Genomic DNA, 22,924 nt, shown 5'->3' on the forward strand with positions numbered 1-22,924 from the left:
CGCTGCAAGTGCAGACTCAGGAGTCCATTTTCTTGTTCTCCTGAAAAAACTTAAACATTTTGGTGAGGGAACCCTGCTGAGTGGATATGGTGTCTTCAAGGTAAAAAAGAAATGTAAAAAGGGCACTTTTAAGTTAGAGGAAGGGAGGGTAGACTCGTGCTAACTGCAGGCAATACAGGTAAGGGAAATGCAATAAAATTTCAGAATCACAGAATCATTTAGGTTGGAAAAGACCTCTGAGATCATCACATTGACTGATCACCACCTTGTCAACTACACCATGGCACTAAGTGCCATGTCCAGTCATTTCTTGAACACCTGATGTCCAGCCTGAACCTCCCCTGCCACAGCTTAAGACTATGTCCTCTCATCCTGTCACTAGTTGCCTGGGAGAAGAGGCCAGCCCCCACCTGGCTACAACCTCCTTTCAGGTAGTTGTAGTGGGTGATAAGGTCACCCCAAGCCTCCTTTTCTCCAGGCTAAAAAACTCCAGCTCCCTCAGCCTCTTCTCATAGTACTTAAGGTCCAGACCCCTCACTAGCTTTGTTGCTCTTCTCTGGACTTGCTCCAGCACTTCAATGTTTTTCTCATTGTGAGGGGCCCAGAAATGGACACAGACACAGACACAGACACTTGAGGTGTGGCCTCACCAGGGCTGAGTACAGGGGGACAATCACTGCCCTGGACCTTCTGGCCTGATACAAGCCAGGAAGCCATTGGCCTTCTTGGCCACCTGGGCTCACTGCTGGCTCATCTACAGCTGCCTATTGACCAGCACCCCCAGGTCCTTTTCCACTGGAAAGCTTTCCAGACACACTTCTCTCAGCCTGTAGTGCTGTGTGGGGATGTTGTGGCTGGAGTGTAGGAGCTGGCAATTGGTCTCGTTGAACCTAATACCATTGGTCTCAGCCCATCAGTCCAGCCTGTCCACATCCCTCTGCAGAGCCTTCCTACCCTCCAGCGGATCAACACTCCCACCCAACTTGGTTTTGTCTGCATATTTACTGAGGGTACACTCAATCCCCTCATCCAGATCGTCTGTAAAGATATTGAACAGGACTGGATCCAATACTGATCCCTAGGGGATGTCACTAGTGACCAGACATCAACTGCTTGCAACACCATTCACCATCACTCTCTGGACCCGGCCATCCGGCCAGTTTTTTACCCATTGAAGAGTGCACCTGTCCAGACTTTGGGATGCCAGCTTTTCCAGGAGAATGCCGTGGGAGACAGTATCAAAGGTTTTGCTGAAGTCCAGGTAGACAACATCCACAGCCTTTCTGTCCTCCACTAGGCGGGTCACCTGATCATAAAAGAAGATCAGGTTGGTCAGGCAGGACCTACCTCTCCTAAACCCGTGCTCGCTGGGCCTGATCCCTTGGTTGTCCTGTATGTGCCGTGTGACCACACTCAAGATGATCTGTTCCATAACCTTGCTGGGCACCAAGGTCAGGCTGACAGGCCTGTAGTTCCCTGGATCCTTCTTCCGTCCCTTCTTGTGGATGGGCTTCACATTGACCAACCAAAATGGTGCTTGTTTTTCTGAACAGGCTTGTAGAATAACTGGAAGTGTCTGCAAATTTTAGAGAATACACTTCAACAGAAGTGTTCTGCTTTTTAATTAGGCAAGGTTAGAGGTAGGAAACAGATATCAAGACTGTGGATTGTCACAAACAAACAGGGAGCTGCTGCATAATTTTTCAAGCATTAGCACTCATGAAACATGTTTTTTCTGAATCCCATGAATTTGTCAAAACCAACTTCCTGTGTTAATGTTGGGGTAAGGCATAGAAAATAACCAGCCTGGCAGCTACAGAAAAATTAGGAAATTTAAAAAAACATAGGCTTTTTATTTACCCTAAGTGACAGATATGGGCTGAAGTCTGAAAGAGAAATATGGGGCAAAAAAAATGCACTTCACTACACTTTTTTTTTTCTGTTCTCCACATTTTCTCCCTGTCTATTTATATATTCTGGAAAAAGTTTGTCTAGTAAGTCTAGTTTTTTAAAGATTTTCTTTTGTTACTGCTCTTCCAGCCTCAGTGTTTAGAGTATGTTGTTTTTGCACCAGGTTACATCTAAAGAGTCACTATACTGGTTCAGATCAAGGATGCATCCAGATAAATATCTGATTCCCTAGATTAATCACACCCAGCTTCAGAAACTCAGGTTTTGTGCCTAGGATCAGCTTGAGTCAATAGGAAAGAGTTCGGTAACCCCAGCACATGGCTTATAAAATGTTAGAGCTAGCAGATGAAAGGTAACAGGACTGACCTCCTTTCAGGACTGCTTCTAAGATGTGGTGAATCACCCTCTGTCTCCTTCTATGTAGAGAGAGACAGGACCTAAAATTAAGAGAGATTAACCCAGGCTCTGGTAATGCCCCATGAGTGTGTGGAACAAGAGGATATAAGAATTAAAAAAACTTAGAGCAACCTTTTCAAACACTCTTGTTTTCATCCTTTCCGGGATCCAGCCTTTGAGATGCTCTTCATTTGACGTGTTAATTCTTCTGGGACTTTCTCTAGTTTCTTAATGTGTGTACCTTTGGCAGCCCCACCTTCTGCTATTGGCAGGTTCTAGCCTTCAGTTTGTTTTAGTTCTGTCCTCTAATAGCTCCCTACTACTTTCCTGTGCTGTAATAACTATTGGTGCACCATGACTGCTTTTCTGCTTGCCATGCAGAGCTCCAGCAATGGAAGAAAGAAGATTGTATTGTCTTTAGGTGAAGTCTGCTCCTGGGTAGTTGGCAAGGTCAAATATGAACCATGAGCCAAGTGCCTCATTCTGTGTGGTGGGGGGCAGACTTGAACACCTCAAGCTGCACTTTTTTGGCTGAGTCCTTTGCCTGTCAGTCATACCCTCCTGGTGAAGAGCGAGCAAGAGGGATTTCATCCTCTTTTGCCCACCGTGCAAGCTATTGCCTGGCAGGGCTTGGCAGAGATCTGACACTACCCTAAGAGCAGGCAGGACCTCTTCCCCAGGCATGAGTGGGAAACTACCAAAAGGGAGATTTTGTGTGAGCTTTTTTCCAACATGTTGCTGTTTATATTCAAACCACTGCAGGGTTTTTTCAAAGTACTTAACTTTTGAGCAGTGAACTTAATTTGAGCCTCATCATATGTGTGTTTGGGGGAGACCTGGTGAGCATCAACATATAAACACCTGTCCTTCCCTTCCTCTCCTAGGATTTTAGATAATGGGCTGTGTGCAATGTAAGGATAAAGAAGCAACAAAACTGACTGACGAGAGGGATGGCAGTTTAACTCAAAGCTCAGGCTACCGCTATGGGACAGATCCCACTCCACAGCACTATCCTAGCTTTGGTGTGACTTCAATCCCAAACTACAACAACTTCCATGCCACAGGAGGCCAAGGACTTACTGTGTTTGGTGGAGTCAATTCTTCCTCTCATACAGGGACCCTGCGTACAAGAGGAGGAACAGGTGAGTTTGAAAGTTTTATTTTAGTTCTCTTAGTGAGTGTCAATCGTGCCTACAGCAGAGACATGACTGTCTCAGCATGCTGCTTTTGGGGAGAGTTATTTCATGAAACAGTGTAAAGAACTGAAGTAGGGGTGGAGTTGAGTCTTCATCCTTACCTTTGCTAATTTGCAGGTGCTAGTTCACTTGGGAGGTGAGAAATTATGTGTACTTACCGAGTTTGGCTAACTGCCTCATCGCTCTAGCAGGGAATGGAAAGTGTGGGCTGAGCCACCTCAAATTGTTAACAGGAAATACTTGGCATGGCTGTGTCTACACTCTCTCTTCAAACCCCCTTTGCCCATTTGGGGATCTGTGACTGTATGGAGTGAAGGAGGTGGAGTGCCTGCCGGCTGCGTAAGACAAGAGGAATTAGAATGATTGTTCAAAAAGTAGGAGGGTTTAGTTTATTTTGCTCTTCTGCAACCTGAGTAGCTTACATGTTGCTAGCCACCTCATCTCTCCAGGTTCCTTTCCCTCCTGCTTTTTGTGATAGAGTATAACGCACCTATCTTTTCCCTTAGGTGTAACTCTTTTTGTGGCACTTTATGACTATGAAGCAAGAACAGAAGATGACTTGAGTTTTCACAAAGGAGAAAAATTCCAGATACTTAACAGCTCGTAAGTTTTAGGCTGGGAAATTAATACTTTCGAACCTATAATGTTTACAATCATGTTTGCTTATGTTATTTTTAAAATCTGATGTTGGATATTCAAGATATGGAGGGGTTTTACTCTATGCTTACTTACTTGTCCTTGCATTTAGTGCACTTTTGCAAAGTGCTTTATTGTTAGGGGAAAAAAAAACTTCAACCACATGCAGCTTTACTTCAAAAATAAGTGTGAGATTGTGTGATTCACTGCTTACATTTTACAGTAACCCCACATTCAGAACTGAGACTACCAGCTCTGTACTTTACCAGTAGCCGCAGAAGTTCTGCAAGGCAGGTACTAACACTTTTTGCAATCTGATGCAAGTATCTCCACATAGAAATGAGTAAAAAACTGATTCACAAAAGAGGCACTATCCAGACTTGCGTGCCAGGTTTAAAAGCATTTTTTTCCTCTTAAAGGTAGGTCATGCAGTCAGAACATGTTAGGAAGTTCTGTTACCATTGCACAGTTGCATCTGACATGAAAACCACACTTCTATCCTGGAAATCATCAAGTTAAAATTAATTTTATCAACTGCCCATAGAAAAAAAATCCCTTAGCAACTTAAAAATAACATCTAAAATTCACTGTGCTACTGACCTATATCTGAACATCTTGTAATTCTTGGCTAAGAACATAAAGTGGCAGGCTCTGTGTTATGTTCAGTATTGCTATCATGAAGAAGTAAAAATGGGTTAACAACAATGTCACTTTCTAAAGGCTTTGTAATATTGGTCTCTTTTTTTCTTACACTGTGTGACAATGAGGCAAATCCATCCCCGGTGCAACTCCTGTTAATTTTAATATAACAACTGCAGGGTTGGAGTTGGCTCAATGTGCATTGAAGTTAAAAAAAATCAGGTAATTCTGTGGAATATTTCATGAAGCTGAAGGGCTTTGATGTAGATGAAAGCACGGAAACTTCAGTTATGATTAGTAAAGGGAGAAGGAGTTTAAAACCTTTCTACTTCTAAATCAGTGCTTGAAAACAAACCCTTTTTTAACATATCATCCATTTTTGTTCACATTGCCTGCTGCTTTCCTAACCTTGTACAAACTATGCTATAACTTAAACAAGAAGAAGTTCCACACATTATAAATACATATGCCAGTTGATGAAATCAGGGGATGCTCACAGGGGCTTGCAGGGCAATCATCCTTGAAATCGGTGAGACAGAGAGATTCTCCTACATGTGAATGGCTGCAGCACATGCATTTTGGTGCAGGTAATTACTGCCTGGAAGAAGGTTTTCTAACAAAAGACCAAACATCCACTGATTTTTCTGTAGGATTATAGAAGTTCAGTATCCATTGTAGTCAGCTCTGCATTTAAACATGGACCTAACCACACTCCTGGAGTAGTGACATCCAGGCTGGGGACCTCCAGAAGGCTGTGTTTCTTTAAGAATGCTTCCTCTCTTCACTTGTATCAGAAATTATATGAAAGCCCATTTTTTATGTGTCTGCCAATGGTGCTTGCAAACAGAAAGCATATATGTCCATAAAACTAGTTTGTCTGGAATTTTTGGAGGGATTTGGATTTTTCTTTAGTGCTCAACAAATTTGATTTGTGCTTTGAAGTAAACATTCAGGGCAGCAATACCTGAAATGGCATACATGATTTGAAGTCAGAAATTATACTAGAGGCAGTCGGGGGGGGGAAGGTACTTGCGGAGTGGTTCAGAGCAGAGTCTGACTTTGGGGCTCCAAAACACTCAGCTATGCCCAGCATCCCCACCGCCACTCCCACACACCCTGTCTAGCCCCACTGGCTAATTTCCTCCTACTTCAGCTGCATGTCTAAAATTAAGAGCTGTGAAAAAAGCCTGCATTCCTCCTTTCTGGCAATGCTTTGAGAGATTTAAGCTTCTCTATCAAAGCGGAGGGGGTTGTTGCTGATTTTGTGATCATCTACAGGGCTTCTTTTCCCCTCCCTAGATATGACAAAATACCTCCATCTAGTGGACTCTCTGTACAGTAAGGAGAAGAAATGGAATGGTACAATTTATCAACCACAGTATAGCATATTGTCTCAGAAATATTCTACAGCAGCATATGGGGGAAAGGTTAGCACTTCAGCTGGTAAAATTAGGGATGCAAACAGATAGGGCTATTTGTCTGCCATAGTAATTCATACAGGGTGTATTAAAATAGTGTCAACTGCCAGCCTCTACAAAAGCTATTTATTCTTCACATTTTTTGAACTGTAAAATTGGAAGAAGCTCCTTTTTGACTAATCACAGCTGGTTTTTAGTTGTTTTCCTTAGAGTTCATGCTCCTTCAAACTGTTGAAGAAAGTGGAGTTGAAAATTTAAAGTAAGAACCCACCTTGTCACAACCTTTCTTGCCGGTAATAGCTTAGACAGTGCATTTTCTGTAACTGCTTGCTTCCAGAAGAGGCTGAATTCTCTGGCCACATTTGATAATAATGCTTTATTTAGTGAACAAAATTCTGGTTTACAGAGAGGGGAACTGTGAAAGAGTTTCTAAGCAGTCCAGAAATAGAAAAGAAAATGCTTATTATTAGCGGTAGGAGTTAAATACTGGTGAATCTGGTGCTGAGAATGAAAGACAAATTGCTAAGTCCCAAATCATTGCATCCTGTAAAAAGCTGAAAAATAAACTTCTCTTAAAGCTGCACATCTGTGCTGGTTTAAAGGTAAACCAGCAGCAGAAATGAACCCAACTCCAAAGAGACAATAAGTCAGAGTTACAATTTTATAAAAATAATACCATAAATACAATTATATAGACAAACAATTGCTTTTAACCCACAAAACCCAGATGTATAACCCAACACCCTGGGGCACGAACAGAGTGGTGTTCATTGGCCCCTGTGCTGAGCCCCACGTGGTCCCCCTGAGTCCAGGGTAAAAGGAAAGGGAAAACCTGTTGGTGAGAGTGCTGTCACAGTCCAGTCGAGAGTGGTGGTTGCAGTCCAGTCGAGGTTCTGGTCCTCCTCTGGATCCAACGAATGGTACCAGAAGTCCCAAGACCCCAAGATTATATACACTCATGTTCAGGCAGGAGTGCCCAGTATCTCCCCCCAGGGTGGGGAATTCCACAATGAGTGATTGTAAGTCATGGGTGTGAGGACAGGAGCATGCTCCTATCTCACAGGCCTCTTAACACCCAGTTTATAGCCTGCAGGGGCCAGGTGTGCTCTGGGCAGCTGCTGCAAGTGGTCTATGGTTAACAGTTTCTGGTAAATGGCATGGAGGGTGTAGAATACACAGTTTGGGTTACACCCACACAGTGATGAACTGGTCCCAGCTGTTCTAACTAGGACAACATCCTACAGCAGCACACATTGTCTGAAAGGCAGTACCAGGTCCCACTGTGCACACCAGTCTAAGACAAAAATTCATGCTAAGCCTACGGAACGCTGCCTTAAGATACTCCTGTATGAACCTCTTCACATTTAAATGTTGTGAGTCTCTTCCAACTCAGAACATTCTGTGATTCTGCAATATTTTTTGTAAGTATTTGAAAAAGCAGCCTAGTCCTTTGCTACTTCAGATACCTCCTCCAGGTAGCCAGCAGAGGGAATCAAGTCAATGAAGCGTGCTCCTTAAGAGCCATCTGAAATGCCATGTTGATAGATGGCTTTTTTATATCTTTGGGTTTCAGGTTAATTATGCTCATAGAAGTTTAAAATTAGCAGTGAATGTGCTGTGACGTAGTGTTATGGTTTAACCCCAGACAGCAATTCAGCCCCACCCAGCAACTCAGCCCCACCTAGCCACTCTCTCACTCCCTCCCCTGATGGGATCGTGGAGAGAATTAGAGCGGTAAAAGTGAGAAAGCTCATGGGTTGAGATGAAGGCAGTTTGATAGGTAAAGCAAAAGTCATGCTCACAAGCAAAGCAAAACAAGAAATTCATTCACTGCTTCCCATCAGCAGACAGGCGTTCAACCATTCTCCAGGAAAGCAGGGGTCCATCACTCATAGTGACTTCGGAAGACAAGCACCATCACTCTGAATATCCCCACCTCTTCCTTCTTCTTTTCCCAGCTTTATATGCTGAGTAGAGCACCATATGGTGTGAAATATTCCTGTCATCAGTTGGGATCAGGTGTCCCAGCTGTGTCCCCTCCTAACCCCTTGTGCACTCCCAGCCTCCTCGCTGATGCAGTGGGGTGAGAGACAGGAGGCCTTGATGCTGTGTAAATTCTGCTCAGCAGTAACTAAAACATCCCTGCGTTATCAACAGTGTTTCCAGCACAAATCCAAACCATAGTCCCATACCAGCTACTATGAAGAAAATTAACTCTATCCCAGCCAAAACCAGCACACAGTATTCATCTTGGCAATTTTCCTATAAGCTCTCTCAAGGGTCTGTATTAAAATAATTGCCATGGAGACAGTTTTCAGTATTCTAGTCCAAATCCAGCCTGCACAAACCTGATTTTACTGGGCTTTTATGCCTCTTTATGCCATTATGTTACATTTGGAAGGCTACACTACTAATCACTGCTGAAATAATTACAGGTGTAAAGAAATATGTTTATTATTTGGGTTTAGATATGAACAGCAGTCTTGGAAGCATGCTGGTGATAAAGAGATGAGTTGCTGTGGCTTCTTATGCCACACAGTTAACAAAGTCAGATCATTGTCTTTACAGCTGTGTCTCACTCTCACTTCTCCTCACCTCTGTTTCTGCAGGGAAGGAGACTGGTGGGAGGCCCGTTCCTTGACAACAGGCGAAACTGGTTACATTCCCAGTAATTATGTGGCTCCAGTTGATTCCATCCAAGCAGAGGAGTATGTTTTCTTTTTTGTTGTAAAGACCCATTAGTGCTGTATAAGTAGGTGTGAGGAGTTGGTTTTGATTAATTGCAGTGATTTTTCAGATTACTTACATTATGTTTATTCCAGTTCTTAACCGCACTGATAAATAATTAGGTAATTAGTAACAAAAGAAGCACAAGCTCAGTGCTTTTTCAATGTCAAAACAAAGGAAGAAAACCTAAAGGAACATAGGTCTGCTTCCTTTTTTCAGGTGTCGACTAATTTCAAGCTTTAACCAGAAGGTGCCCTTGCTTTTCCTGAACCAACTTGTAAAAATATTTTGAGTCAATTAGTGTGCAAGTCAGCTGCATGTCTATTAAAGAGGGCGCATTGCATCAACAAATACAAATCCTACGATAGTAGGATGCCTACAACACATGCAGCAGGCAGCATAATGAGAACATATCTATGCAAAGAAAATGAGTGATGTGTGTATCCATATTATTTCCAAAATAAGAGATACAGTGGAGGAGCTTATACAGCTGAGCAGGTGCTGGTGTAGTCTGCACTTCAGGTTGATTGCGAAACAAAAAAACCCATTTGCTGCAGGAAGGAAAAAAGGCAGTAACTCTGAAAGCCTCATAGAGAACCACAGTAAAGTGGTTACATCTGGTCCTTCTGCTGAGGTTTTAGAGATGTACTTCAACAAAAATATTGGCTACTAATACATCACTGTATAAGTCAAATATGTAGCTTATAGCAACATCTGTAAAAATACTGCTCTTCAGCAGCCACACAGGTTTCTGCCCTTTACCTTGTCTATTCCTTCCATCCACCAAGTCTTGGTTTCTGTTTGTCCAAGTCTTACCTTTTTCGTAGGATACCAAGCAAGCATTCTCAGCAACTACTGATTACAGGCTTAGTGCAAAGTGCTACTGCATAACATATGCAACATTTACTACACAGTTTGTCACACTGGCTTTCCACCCTGCTAAGAGACACAGTATGACAAAAATGGTTGACTATACTTGAGTAACCATAGTTTCCACAAATAATCCTCCATGTTTGAGATCTGTGACACTAATTAATAATGCTATGTGGCATTTGTCTTACTATTTCTGATGCTTCCCTAAGGTGGTACTTTGGCAAACTTGGCCGAAAAGATGCCGAGAGGCAGCTGCTGTCATTTGGAAACCCCAGAGGTACCTTCCTGATCCGGGAAAGCGAAACTACCAAAGGTAGGCTGGCCAAAGTTATTCTGATAACAAATGAGACAATAAACAAGAAAAATTGCGCTAAGTGTGTGACGTACCATTTTCAGTGGTATGAAGGTAGGGATAAGAATCATCTTGCATGTATTTGTGGATGTCTGGATATCTTAGGTCTTAGAATGAGTGTTAAAAGCAAAGAACAACCAAAGTGCAACCTCTGTCATGCTCAACCCATGGTATCTGCAGTGCAAGTCACACAGTGGGATCCTTTGAAATTCTGTATCCTTGGCTGGTGGGGGAAGAAAAGGAAAAAAAATTATGTAGCAATTTCAAATTCACATATTAACAGGGAAAAAACTTGAATATATTTCTAATTAATATATTCATGAAGTGTTCAACTGTATCTATTCTGTTGAAGTCAAGTGGAAGGATGTATTCTCCTCCTTCCCTCTAAAAATATTGAAGGAGTTCCAGTTTTCTTGATGGGTGCTATTTTTGCTTTTACATTTTGTTCACAAGGCCTGTCAACATCTTCTTCAAAAGTTTCACATATATGAAAAGATCTCTCTAACTCATATAACTATTGAGGAGAAAACTGGAACTAAGTAAAAACAAAGCTGGCCATTTCTCAATTAATCAGCAATCCAAAACAAAAGCTGTGGGAGGCATAAGTCACTGGAATTAATTCCATGTAAGTTCTGAAGTCTAATGATGGTTCATGTGCTTAAAGCACTGACTTGTCAGTGCTTTGATCAGAGCACACTGTCAGCTAGACTTAGCATGCAAAGTGCTGGAGTCATGGCTAGTTAAGGGGTTTAAAGGAGAGAAGCAGTACTTCCCCTCTACCCGATCTATCTTCAGATGCTGCATTCTGTCATCTAAAATTGTAAGTTTTACATTTTTGACTCTTGTAGTCACTGGATTCTTCCTTTGCTGCCTATAACTCTGAAGACTGTTTCTGATACAAAATCTGAATAGACAGGCTGTTGTTCCAGACAGCCAATTTCTTGTCACCACACAACTTAATCATGCTTCACGGAGCAGTGAGGCACTCTCACCAGGAGCAAGACAGGCTCTAACTTGCTCTTTTTCTGCAAATAGCCTCCACCTGTTTTTTTCACCAACAGTTGCTATGATGTGTGTGAGGAACAAGTCTTTATTCCACTCTGTGCCAAGTTTAAAAACTCGCTCATATATGCAGCCATGGATCCTAAAAACAAACACAACACTGTTTCTCTAAACCACATTATCAGTTTAGTCTGGTTTTCCCATTTTTTATACTGTGATAGGGGATATATTTTGCAGGGCTGTTTACTTAGCTAAATCAGGGCTTTTTTCTGTGTTCTTGTGAGACACAAAAGCATTGGGGAAATGGAGTAATTCATCATGGGTGGACTTAGAGCAACAAGTTTCATTTCTCTGCATTTGAACTTAAGGCTTTCTACATCTTCAGGCTAAGTTTTCTTCAAAGCCATTGGAAAGAACCAAACATGCATGGTTTTTGTCAAAAATGCCTATTTCCTTTCTCATCGTTGTTGTGTTTCAGTATGTTGTTAGAAGAAAACAGCAAGCTTGTTGTTCATGAGAGAGAAAAAAATTGGCTGGGTGGCCTTAAATGGTGTGTTCTGCCATTAGTCTTCTTGAAATGCTTTACTCCAGCTAGTTGTCTTGGGCTTGAGGCAGGAATTGTTTTGTGACCTAGAATTGTCCCTTCTGCTTTAAATAATAGCAATAATAAAATTATACGGGATCATGTTAAAAAGTATCATTGTAGATGATTTTAGCGTGAATTTAACCTCCCTTGATCAGGGTTGTCTTCTCTTCTTACTTCCAAAATAAATCAGATGGAGCTGGCTTTTCATTTTTTCAATGCCTGACTACCCAGATACTTCATCAGCTTTTGTCTGTATAACCTTTCACCTGGTTTCAATAGCCACTCTTCAAGGCTATCTGGTTTTAGGTTTGGGGGTTTTTTTAAATTAATTAGTATGATATATTGTAATGTCATATTTCTATCCCAAATTTTTATTATGTATATCTCTTATATTTGAATTTATCATCAGATAATAACATGTAGTATAAATAACCAACAGCCTAAATAAATGAATAATGAAATCCATCTTGGTTCTTGTTTTTGTCTGGATTTGAACTAATGCTCCAGTCCTGCAACTTGATCTGAGGTCAGCGGGGGTCCACAGAGGGCCACCCACGCAGCTGTGATTGCAGACCTGGAGCCACAGACTGTTTACATTTTCCTAAAGAATCTAAAAGAGTGACCAGATAGGCAGGGAGCGTGACTAAAGAAAATACAGCTGCTGCCAGTGAATCAAAACTCACAAATGTGGACATGGAGAACACTGCCTGGAAAATTCTGAAAGGAAGCTGACAATGTACAACCCAGAGTAGTGGTACAAAGCATGCACAATACGTGCTTGCAGATCCTCAAGAAGCTTTGAACTCCTAGTTGAAAAAGAGTTGAGAGAACTAGTTGAGGTGTACTGACTCAGTAACACTACTGACCTCAGAAAACTGTCCTAAACAAGGAGTATTTTTCTACACTTAGAAGGCGTAGAATCACAGAAGGGCTTGAGTTAGAAGGGATCTTAAAGATTATCTAGTTCCAACCCCACCAAAATAAATAAATAGAAATAAAATATTTAAAAAAGTACCCCACCGTCACTTCTTTTAGGGTACCTCCCATTTGCTTAAACCAGAATCATCTGTTTAAGTGCTGGCTCTTTTCCTCCCAAATATAAGGCAAACAATAGGGAATTTGAGAAGTCCTTGGAGTCAGGGTAAAGACATTTTACTCACCACAGCTCCCTCGGCAGTGAGCCACTCCCCAGTGCAACCTATTGCAAGTTAATGTGGTCAAGGAAGCTTCTTCCTGAGGAGATATCCAGGAAAGAGATCTTACACCAGGGTCACCTTTCACATTGTACAAAACTGTCTGCTCGTGGTTTTTCTTTCCTGCGTTTAGCTGACGTGGTTACCTGTGAAAGTAGCAGAGGCTCTGGAAGGGACCTTCCTGAGATCTCTGCAGCTGCCAGTTACCTCTTTTCCTTTTAATGCCTGAATTCCTCTGAGTAAACACAGTATTTGCCTGAGCCATGAGTGAAGATTTGTCTTCTCCACTGCCTTTGAAATGGCCATGATTTTGTTCAGAAGCTGCATTATGCTGTAAAAAGTGGCTTTGCTTTTGACACCGTAGAGAACCAACATGTGTGCCACTATATGTTGAATAGGATTGTCCTTCAAGTAAGACACCTGAATGTGCAACACCCTCCGTAGGTGGCTTGAGCTCCTTTTACAGTCAGCAGAAAGCTGGGGTTCTGTTCAAGTGCCCATGACTACAGACACCACAGTGCCATAACACTCATAGAAACTAGGCTGGCATTCAGCTGCCCAAATAGCACCAGAAGCTTATGTGTGGGCATCTAAATCAAGCCCATAGCCCACCTGCAGAGAAGCTACCATTACACCTAAAACTACTGAGGTTCCTTTGCCTGGTCGTGAGTATCCAGAGACATTTGAAATGCCTTCAGGGTTATCAACATGGATGGAAAAATGTGACAGCCTGTGGGAAAACTGCCAAGCAGCATGTCCTGAGGCATCTCACATGGCACTTAATCCCTGTGCTTCAGCGTCTGAGTCCCACTAGTAAGCTCTAAAGCCCCTGCATGGATTTGGGAAGTAAAACATGCAGTTCTTGCAGATCTCCTGGTGCACAGTCTTCATTTAGTATCACCTTCAGAAGACTATGGTGTACAAAGTATGCTTATTTGGTTGTTTAATGCTTATAAAGAAGTTTGGTATCCATCTAGGTAACAATACTACACACGTATGAAGTCATTTTCTCCAGTGCTTCCTATGAAAACTTGATATTTACCAGCCACTGTCATTTACATTAAGTGTAGTATTTCCAGTGTAACCTGAAACTTAGAATAGAAAAAGTAAATTTAGCAACCTGAATCAGTAAATGTTAAAATGTGAGTTTTCGTTTATCCAGAAGTCCCAATTTCTTTCTAGAACATCGTGAAAGGAATGTGGTGTGAACATCCTAAGATCTCTCTGACACTCATCTCCTTCTGTTAAATAATTCTGTTCTTTTTCAGGGTACGGTAAGCATTTTTTGGAAGCAATTTCTCTTTCGCTTTGTAACAACTGACCAGGAAACAAAATCTTTGTGACTAAAAGCTAACTACAATTTTTGATTTCTCCTTTACTTGGAACAGGTGCCTATTCCCTGTCTATTCGAGACTGGGATGATATGAAAGGAGATCATGTCAAACATTATAAGATTCGTAAACTTGACAATGGTGGATATTATATCACAACTCGGGCACAATTTGAAACTCTTCAGCAGCTGGTTCAGCATTATTCAGGTAATTTTTCAGATAATACATGGCACTCTGAAGTATTTTAAAACAAAAGTGTTTGCTGCTGAGCTGATGTATGTGTAAGATACCCTAAAGAGTCATTTGAGCTATGAGTCTTGGTTGTTGTAGTGCATCTTCCATTATGCCTTTCCCATTGCAGTTATAAATGGCTTTGAATGCTGTTCACAGTGTAGTGGCAGAGCCTTTAAAACCTAACACTTACTGAGGTAAAGGTTTTGCCTGCTCTCCTTCTTCTAAGCAAACAAAATTACTGAACTTGACTTGCACATCTCAAAGCATGAATTCCCTGTGAATAAGTGAGTGCTAATATGTACCATTTTGCAGCACACTATTGCTAATAAAGCAAATAGGGAATTGCATTATGGAATTGTCACTGAAAGCAATGACCAAAAGGTTTGCATATATTACCTGAGTCAAATTTTCCTGCTTGAATTTTGTTCAATGTGCACAGTGTTAGCATTTAAATTATAATTGGTCTAATTTAAAAAACAAATGAGGCAATGTGGGTGTTTCTGTGTGCATACTGTTTGTGTCCACCCACCAAGCTTTTTTTTTTTTTTCATTCCTGTAATTAAAATGTGGCATGCAGTATTCCACCCAAAAATGCATCCTGCTGTCACTGGTGATTAGTGTACAACAGATACAACTTTAAAGGCCCCTAAGCCCCTGCATAGGACAACTGGTTCTTACACAGAAGACTGCCATGCTTCTTTTTGAACAGAAATTTGTGGTTTGAATTATTTTGCTTTTTTGTGTTTTTTTTTTCCTTTACTTTAGCTTTTCATAATATTAACAGATGACCCAAAATGCTTGCTGCTCAAAAACTTTTCATAATTTTTACTTGGGAAGTCAACTTCTCTGTGGGGCATTTTTTCTGTATTCTTTGTATTCTGTCTGCTGTATTCTTATGCTATTCATACTAGACATCTGGCTGTCTTCTCCACCCAGTTTCTGATGGGTACATCCTGCCAGGGAGAACTTCTAGTTGTTTCTGGTGACTCTACTTTAAGCTAAATGAGGCATAAAAACTCACATGTAAGAAAGATAATTTTCAACCCCGCTATACCAGTTGATATATGTCAACTTTTAGTTTTCTCTGGTCAGCTTATTTGGGTGGTATATTTTCCATGCAAAGATGCAGAAACAAATAGATCTAGAAACAGCCATTTTTGTGCAACACAGAGGCATAATCAGTAATATCCAGATAGGGTAACTCTGGAGGCACGGTACAGATCAACACTCTAGAGGTTTCATCTGCTGTCTCCCAGATCCAGGCGAACAAGGAGCCCTCACTCCACGCAAGCCCCTGCTGACTTGAAACATAAAGGCTGCCTCTAACTACCTGCTTTGCACTGTGAATTGTGGGAGGTAGATTAGCCACAATACCTTGTGAGTGCCCAGATTTAATTCTAGGGAGAGCTCAAAGATGCCAAATGATTCAGCAAAGATCAGCGTGGTTCCTGAAGAACCACTGCTGAGACCATAAGTCAGTGCCTTGTTGGCAGGACACCCTTCATGGCCACCCACCCTCAGTCTTCATCCCACAGCTGTCCAGGCTGGAGGACCCCTCCTGTTTAGGTAGTTGGAAACCAGGCTACCCAGGTGGAGTGAGCAGTTTGTTCTCATGTAAGCAGTCCTAGGTCAGGAGCTGGATGTACAAAGTGGACCTTTGTGCAGACAGAGCACAGGCATTCCTGCACTGTGCTCTCTTTGCCCTGCCAAGTACCCTTATTACCCATACTCACCTCTTATCCCAGCCCCTTCTCACCTAGATATAAAACTAACTGCAACGTCTGGGCTTTCACAGGTGAGATGTACAAATGAAAAATATTGAGATCCCCAGAGTGTCCTGCTGTCAGACTTAAGTCCAGTGACAGCACGTCCGAAGTTGAAGCACCATTCCCCCAATCCCAAAAAGCTGGCCTGTCAAGCATAAGCTCTTGTGCCATCTGGACTTAACTGGAGCACCAACATGCCAAGCTATTTTTTAAAATTAAAGAAAAGAAGGAGGTCTTAAAAACCTCCAGCTTCTTTTTGCAGCTGTCCAAACTCATAAGGAAACTTTTAAGATACAATCCGTATTTTGATTAGTCCCTATCCTAATGTTCCCTTTGGAATTATCTTGGAATAAGACATGTCAACTGTTTGGCTAATCTTCCCTGTTTTGTGATCTTTGTTGTCTTGCTACGGGACACACAACAAGGTCCACGGTCAGGGTGTCTGTAGGGATTCCCCCACCATTACACAACATTTGTGCTGATGAGGTAGAGCTTGGTGTTGCAAGGAGCTTCAGTGCTTGCCCAACTTATGGGCAAACTGTTCACTTGCCTGAAAAGAAATCTTGCACAGAAGAATACAGACTATGTTTGAGTCTGAAATACAATTGCAGTTCCTCACCTTGTTCTGCTCTGCTTTACGTGTTTTAAGATACAAGTCGCTGTGCAAGCTTTATATTGTAGTCTGCTTTGTGCAGCGTAATATACTACTCATCAATATGTATGTATACATATGGTTTTTTATATATATATGTAATTGTTTTTACTCCTGCTAAAATATCTTGTGTGACTTTTGTCACAGTTCAGTCTTCTGTGAAGCTTTCCAAGAGACAATATAATGAACCTGCCCAAATGATGTAGGACTGGCTGCATATGCCAATAAAGGTTTGCTCTAGAAAGAATTTCGGGAAAAGTCTTTTACATGACACCTACAAAAACACCTTTTCACAGAGCAGAATATAGAAAATACCTTTTCCCAGGATACAAGAAGTCCAGCAAATTTTCATTGCTGTGATTTTCAGAAAAAAAAATCTTCTCTTCTTTTGCTCAGCACAGAAACAATCCAGCTTGTAATTTACAGATAATTTTTAATTTTTTTTATACTGTACTATGGTGAACCAGTTTCTTATGAGGTTATCTTAATGCAGCATTGTGGGAGAAGGGAAATTCTGAGTCCATGAGAGAAAGCATTGGCAGTCACCTTCTATTTCAGGCTGTGGAAGCAGAGACTAAAATATTTCCTGTTCTGTCTCAAATGAACATGTTTCAGTGTTCAATTTCTAATCTTCCAGGATGCTTTGTGGTATGCAACTAACAGCTGTTGTGAGTAGCATTGTTTTTATGCTTACTGTTTTTGTTTTATGTCACACTTTTTTTTCTTTCCTCTCCTTTGCTGTTGGCTTCACTTCTGGCTCCATCAGAGAGAGCTGCAGGTCTTTGCTGCCGCTTAGTAGTCCCCTGTCATAAAGGAATGCCAAGGCTTACTGATCTGTCTGTCAAAACCAAAGATGTCTGGGAAATTCCACGAGAATCCCTACAGTTGATCAAGAGACTGGGAAATGGGCAGTTTGGGGAAGTATGGATGGGTATGGAGCAAAATAATTATTCTAAAATAGCTCTCTGTGGGGATTGCAAGATGGAAGGTGAAGATGTAGGACACTCTAACCCTCAAGAAAAAAATTAGTAATGCTCAAAATGTTAGGAAAAATGGCTTTAGAATCATGTCTTTGACTTTGAAATTCTTTAATCTTCAACTTTCACTGTAATTGATGGCAAAAGAAAACTAAAATACCGTGTTTTCTTGGAAGGTTTTGATTTTGACAAATTGCCTCTGTCTTAATAATAAATCAAGGCTCACATAGTAATCTATTAGTTATACCAAGAAGCCTTTTTCTGCAAGCTAACAAAAAAGTCCTTACCCTGAGTATCCAAAACCCAGTGTTTGCAAATGAACTTCAATGCAACTCTGAAAAACAAATCACCTTCCATCTTTCTCAATGCATGCATAATTTTGGATTATAAGTGTGTTTTTTTTATTAATTTCCTCTCCTATAGAGAAAGCTGATGGTTTGTGTTTTAACTTAACTGTGATTGCTACGAATAATACTCCACAAACTGTTGGATTGGCTAAAGATGCATGGGAAGTTGCACGTGATTCATTATTTCTGGAACAGAAGCTTGGTCAGGGGTGTTTCGCTGAAGTGTGGCGTGGTAAGGCAGAGAATATATTTTGCTTTGGATGGATCTTTTAAGGCCCTCTTGGCAGAAATAAACATTTCAAGTAGAGATCTTAAAGCTAAAAGATCGGAATAGTATGAAATGTTAGTTTATATTGCCTGAAACAGTCAAACGTAAATACATTAATCCGTGGGGAAGGTTCCTTTCACTTGCACACAGTGGTATGAGAGGCTCAGGCATTAAACTGCATTAATTGCATTGGGTTTATTTGGGTAACTACACAATTGCTAGATATTAAAATAGGAATTATGATAAACCTCTAAGGCAGAATTGTTAACCAGAAACTAATCTGGTAAGTAGACATTTTTCTTTCATCATGTGTTTTAGCACTGATGGGATCAGACCCTGAAAATGCTTCCATCCACTCTTCCAGTTTAAAAATAATGACAAGTATCAGCAAATTGATATTGTCGAGCTAGCTTTCCCATGCATCCACTTCTTTAAGTCTGAAATTTGTATCTGCAGCAGAACCCAGTAACTCGATATAGAGAGCAGGGACAATAGAGGCAAAACTTGCTGGGCCCAGCTGAACCTCCACTTTGAAGTCCAGAAATATTGACATTTTCCAAATCCACTGACATTCTGTTTTCTGCACACTTGCCAGCTAAACTTACTGACCCCCGTCCCCCGCCCCATGGGCCTCATTCTTTTAATGAGTATAAAACAATAGCAGCTTACAATGTGCATAAATCTTAATATGGCCATAGCATTGAAACACAATACAGTAGCCATTTCATGAGAGGCGGCTCAATTTTTGTGCCAAATTGCATTCTATATAGACTCTTTAAAATTACTAATTCAAATTAAGAATCACTATGTGTTGTTTCTTCAGAAAAAATTGGTGGAGCAGTTTGGCCACTTTTTGTTGCAGTGACACAGAAGTATGTAAAGGCAGTGAGTTCTCCTTGGTTCTTGCAGCTGTTTCCCATTGCAAGATTACAGCAAGGAGCACGGCAGCAAGTCTGTGAAATCTATAGAATTTATAGACTAGAAATATAGAAAGTTACAGAATCTCACAGAATTGCAGTTGACCTGTTGCGAAGAAAGCTGCATACGTTTTCTGTTGGCATCTCCAGATAACTGCAGTTTCACCTTCCTATTCTCCATCTTGAATGCATGCTCAAGTTTCCAGTTCATGATAATGCTTATTGGTCAGCTTTGTGTGCAGTAGATCTTAAACTGATATAGCAGTTAAAGGAACAAATTTTAAAAAATAAAAAAAATCAGCTCTGGGAAATAAAGGGCCAAGTACCAGTACCAAATATCTGTCAGAAATGCAAAAATTATTATTACAATTATGACATTATGTTTCTTAATGTATAATAAAAATATGTTAACAGCCCTGAAGCATTACCAAACTGGAGTAGATTAACACAGTAAAAATTAATAAAAAATACATTAAGTAGTAATGAACTACATATGGGAGGAATTCAGAGGGAAGTCCGTGCTAATTTTCTATTAGAGAAACACACCAAACCACAACAAGAAAACTTAACAATTTAAACTCTAATCTGGGCTGAGAGGATAAGTTAACATTTTTGCTCGATTTTCTTTTTTCAACCAGAGAAATTCATAGGAGTATTTAAAAACAGACCTGCTGAAAACACTTCATGGTAACAGAATGAATTCTGGAATTTTTATTAAGGCAATGTAAACAGATAGTACACAGTTAATCCTGTTAACACACCAGGTAAAATCCTAGTTTGTTAATGCCAGACTGGTGTCCGTGAAACTGTGGTTTTATTCCTGGTTCGTATAATTTGCGGTGCCTCTGTAGAGTGGCTGTGACTGATGGCATGCTGGGGTCCAGAGCCTCAGTGACTGCAGACAAAACACACTCCCTGTCACCCATCAGAAAAGATTTTGGCCGCTGTGGTTGAAGTTAGGAGGCAAAACTGCATCCTTCCCTGCTTACATAGGAGTGTTACTAAAGCAAAGTCTGCTTCAGCTCTGATTTGGAGGACTGAGTGAAATTAAGACCTCAAGAGTCCTCCTGAAGTGCACTGGGGTAGTGGAGGTGGTAGCTCAGCACATTACTCCACTGACAGTACAGTGACACTCAGCAGAAAATCAAGGCATAATGAAAACAAACTTGCTCTGCATGGTTTTGACTAATTTGTGCCTCCAGCCCCCACCCAGACATTTGGGATTGCCCTTTAAGTGATGCGTGACACAGGAGCAGCAGCTCCTCCACTGTTCCTCCCCTGTCCTCAGCTAGACAAGATGGACCTGGGATCTGAGCACTTGAAGAGGAAAGGACCCGGCCCATTTTGTGCTCTGGCAGGTTGCAAAAGCTCACAATGAAGTTATTTTGGCTTAACCATTTCCCCTGCAGCAGCTGAGCCCTGCTAAATGTTCATGTACTTTTAGCGAAGACAAACCGGGTTTTTTACATGTTACCTTTTTTGATGACAGAGCCTTTGTGGACTTTATAGGCTTTCTGCTTATGCTCATGCTTAAGTGCAGAGGGGTAACTTTTACACAGTGCGATTAATTCCTGAAGTCATTTAGTGTTGTTCTGCCCTTATTACACAGCAGCTCCCTATCAACAGATCACAGGTCCCATTCAAAGCCATTTCAGCCCTGACTCTGGAGCAGGGTTCTGGCAAGTCTGGGCAAAGGACAACCAGAAGGCACTAGAAAAGTGATATTTCTACCCATTTTAATTTTTCTTTCTTTCCCTTCCCCTCTAGCCCCCCACCCCCACCCTTGCCAAAAAAAACCCAACCCACTGTTATCATAAATAGGTCTTCTGGGGTTTTGTTCTTTCCAGTTCTTTCCAGTCTTCCTTCTTCCCTTTGCAAATACCTGAGTGAAGCCTTATCTCTTGTGAAATGCCCTGAGACAGCTTTCCCCAGCTCTCTCCAAGTCCTTGTGTAGGCTTTCGGATGTTAGAGAAGGCTTGGTAGCTGATGACTGGAAAATGATGCAACTTGTCCATTTCAGTGCTGACCACAAGTAAAGAACAAGATCAAGTAGACAAGAACCACCTCATTTTCAATCAGCAGCTTCTGGAGATGAGGAGGGGAAGGAAAAAATTGTATTTCAGTTTGGGAACACAAGTGTTTCTAAAATCAAATCAATTTAGGATTTGGTTTTGGGGAATTTTTCTTAAAATATTTTTCTTTCCTCTGACAGAACAAAACCAAAATGTTAAAATGTCTTGCAAATAAGAAGTTCTGGTTTTAACCAGTTTTGTTATCTAAATCTGTGACTGGAACTGTGTAGTTGTCTGTAGCAATTACTTGTTAGCAAGTAATTGCTGCAGATAACATGAAGATGGGTTTCAGCAGTCCCACATTTCTTACTCAGAGGAGGTTTCTGTGGAGATCAGTGGAAACATTGAGTAGGACAACAGCAATTGTGACCCAGTGCCAATGGGAGTATTATTTTTCAGTATAAAGAAAAAACTAAAATATGAGGGAGGCATGGGAGGAATATAATGATAAGGCAGCATGGGAAACCAAATTAAAAAAATAACCCCTATATTAAATGTCTGTGCTGGTTTTTCCTTGGTTACATTGGGCATCAGGCAGAAAAAGGAGGAGAAGATATTTAATCTAACTAAGTGTCTGTGCTTGTAGGTACGTGGAATGGAAATACTAAAGTGGCTATCAAGACCCTGAAGCCTGGCACTATGTCTCCAGAATCCTTCTTAGAGGAAGCTCAAATCATGAAGAAGCTAAAACATGACAAATTGGTCCAACTTTATGCTGTGGTATCTGAAGAGCCTATCTATATTGTCACGGAGTACATGAGTAAAGGTGAAGCCAGAGCTGCTGGCTCGATAATATTTTTTCTTTATTGATGCTTCTTGGGGATACAGACGGAGGTGCAGTGTGGTGCATGAACAGCATGTGAGGAAGGAGAGTGAGAACAGGAAACTAAATTCACCTTTGTCTTCAGAAGAATTATGAATTTCACTCTGAATTGGGCTCAAAACCTGATGCACAAAGAAAATTTATACTAGGTGGGGAAGAGAGAAGTTGGTGCAGCCTAAGTGATTTTAACAGCGTCAGCATCCAAACTTCACTGACAAGGGGAGATGTGCATTTTCTAGGTTTGATGATATTACATGCTGCTTCCCAAGATCCTAGCTTTTTCCGGCACCGGAGAGTTCTTGCAGCATCTTCTTTCAGTGTTTACTTGTCAGCTTAGGATTTCTGTCTCTTCATTTAGCAGTCCTGAGTTCTGTCACATGCACCTTGCTCTCAGATCACAGCTTCATTTTCAGTCCATTTATCATTTTAATACATGATTTGCACATATTATTCTTTCCCTTCCTCTCTGCCTTTCTCTTTCCCCTTCTCCTTTCTCTCTTTCTTTAAGCTACTTAACTGGTAATGATGTAAAATGAGAAAAGGAAAACTTTTTGCTTCCTCAGATCTCCAGCAGGGGTGCTGAGAGCAGAGCAAAAAATCTGCTTGTT

The 22,924-nt window shown here is 41.1% G+C and overlaps 1 protein-coding gene across 4 annotated transcripts in view; it reads left to right on the plus strand.

Moving 5' to 3' along the window:
* FYN (FYN proto-oncogene, Src family tyrosine kinase) overlaps positions 1-22,924 on the plus strand; it is a 143,208-nt gene that overhangs the window by 98,216 nt on the left and 22,068 nt on the right. For 2 of the 4 annotated variants that reach the window (XM_051792200.1, XM_051792201.1), the window contains 7 exons: positions 3,192-3,449; positions 4,010-4,106; positions 8,806-8,904; positions 10,006-10,109; positions 14,318-14,467; positions 17,679-17,843; positions 22,080-22,259. In XM_051792200.1, the coding sequence (XP_051648160.1) occupies positions 3,203-3,449; positions 4,010-4,106; positions 8,806-8,904; positions 10,006-10,109; positions 14,318-14,467; positions 17,679-17,843; positions 22,080-22,259 (1,042 nt within the window). In that variant the 5' untranslated portion in view covers positions 3,192-3,202. Of the gene's footprint in view, positions 1-3,191; positions 3,450-4,009; positions 4,107-8,805; positions 8,905-10,005; positions 10,110-14,317; positions 14,468-17,678; positions 17,844-18,312; positions 18,469-22,079; positions 22,260-22,924 lie in introns of all 4 variants that reach the window. The other 2 variants (XM_051792203.1, XM_051792202.1) reach the window with 2 other exon arrangements.

This window comes from Manacus candei, unplaced genomic scaffold (genome assembly GCF_025592945.1).
Source record: "Manacus candei isolate 608988 ecotype Guabito, Panama unplaced genomic scaffold, ASM2559294v1 h1tg000034l, whole genome shotgun sequence".
NCBI lineage: Eukaryota > Metazoa > Chordata > Aves > Passeriformes > Pipridae > Manacus > Manacus candei.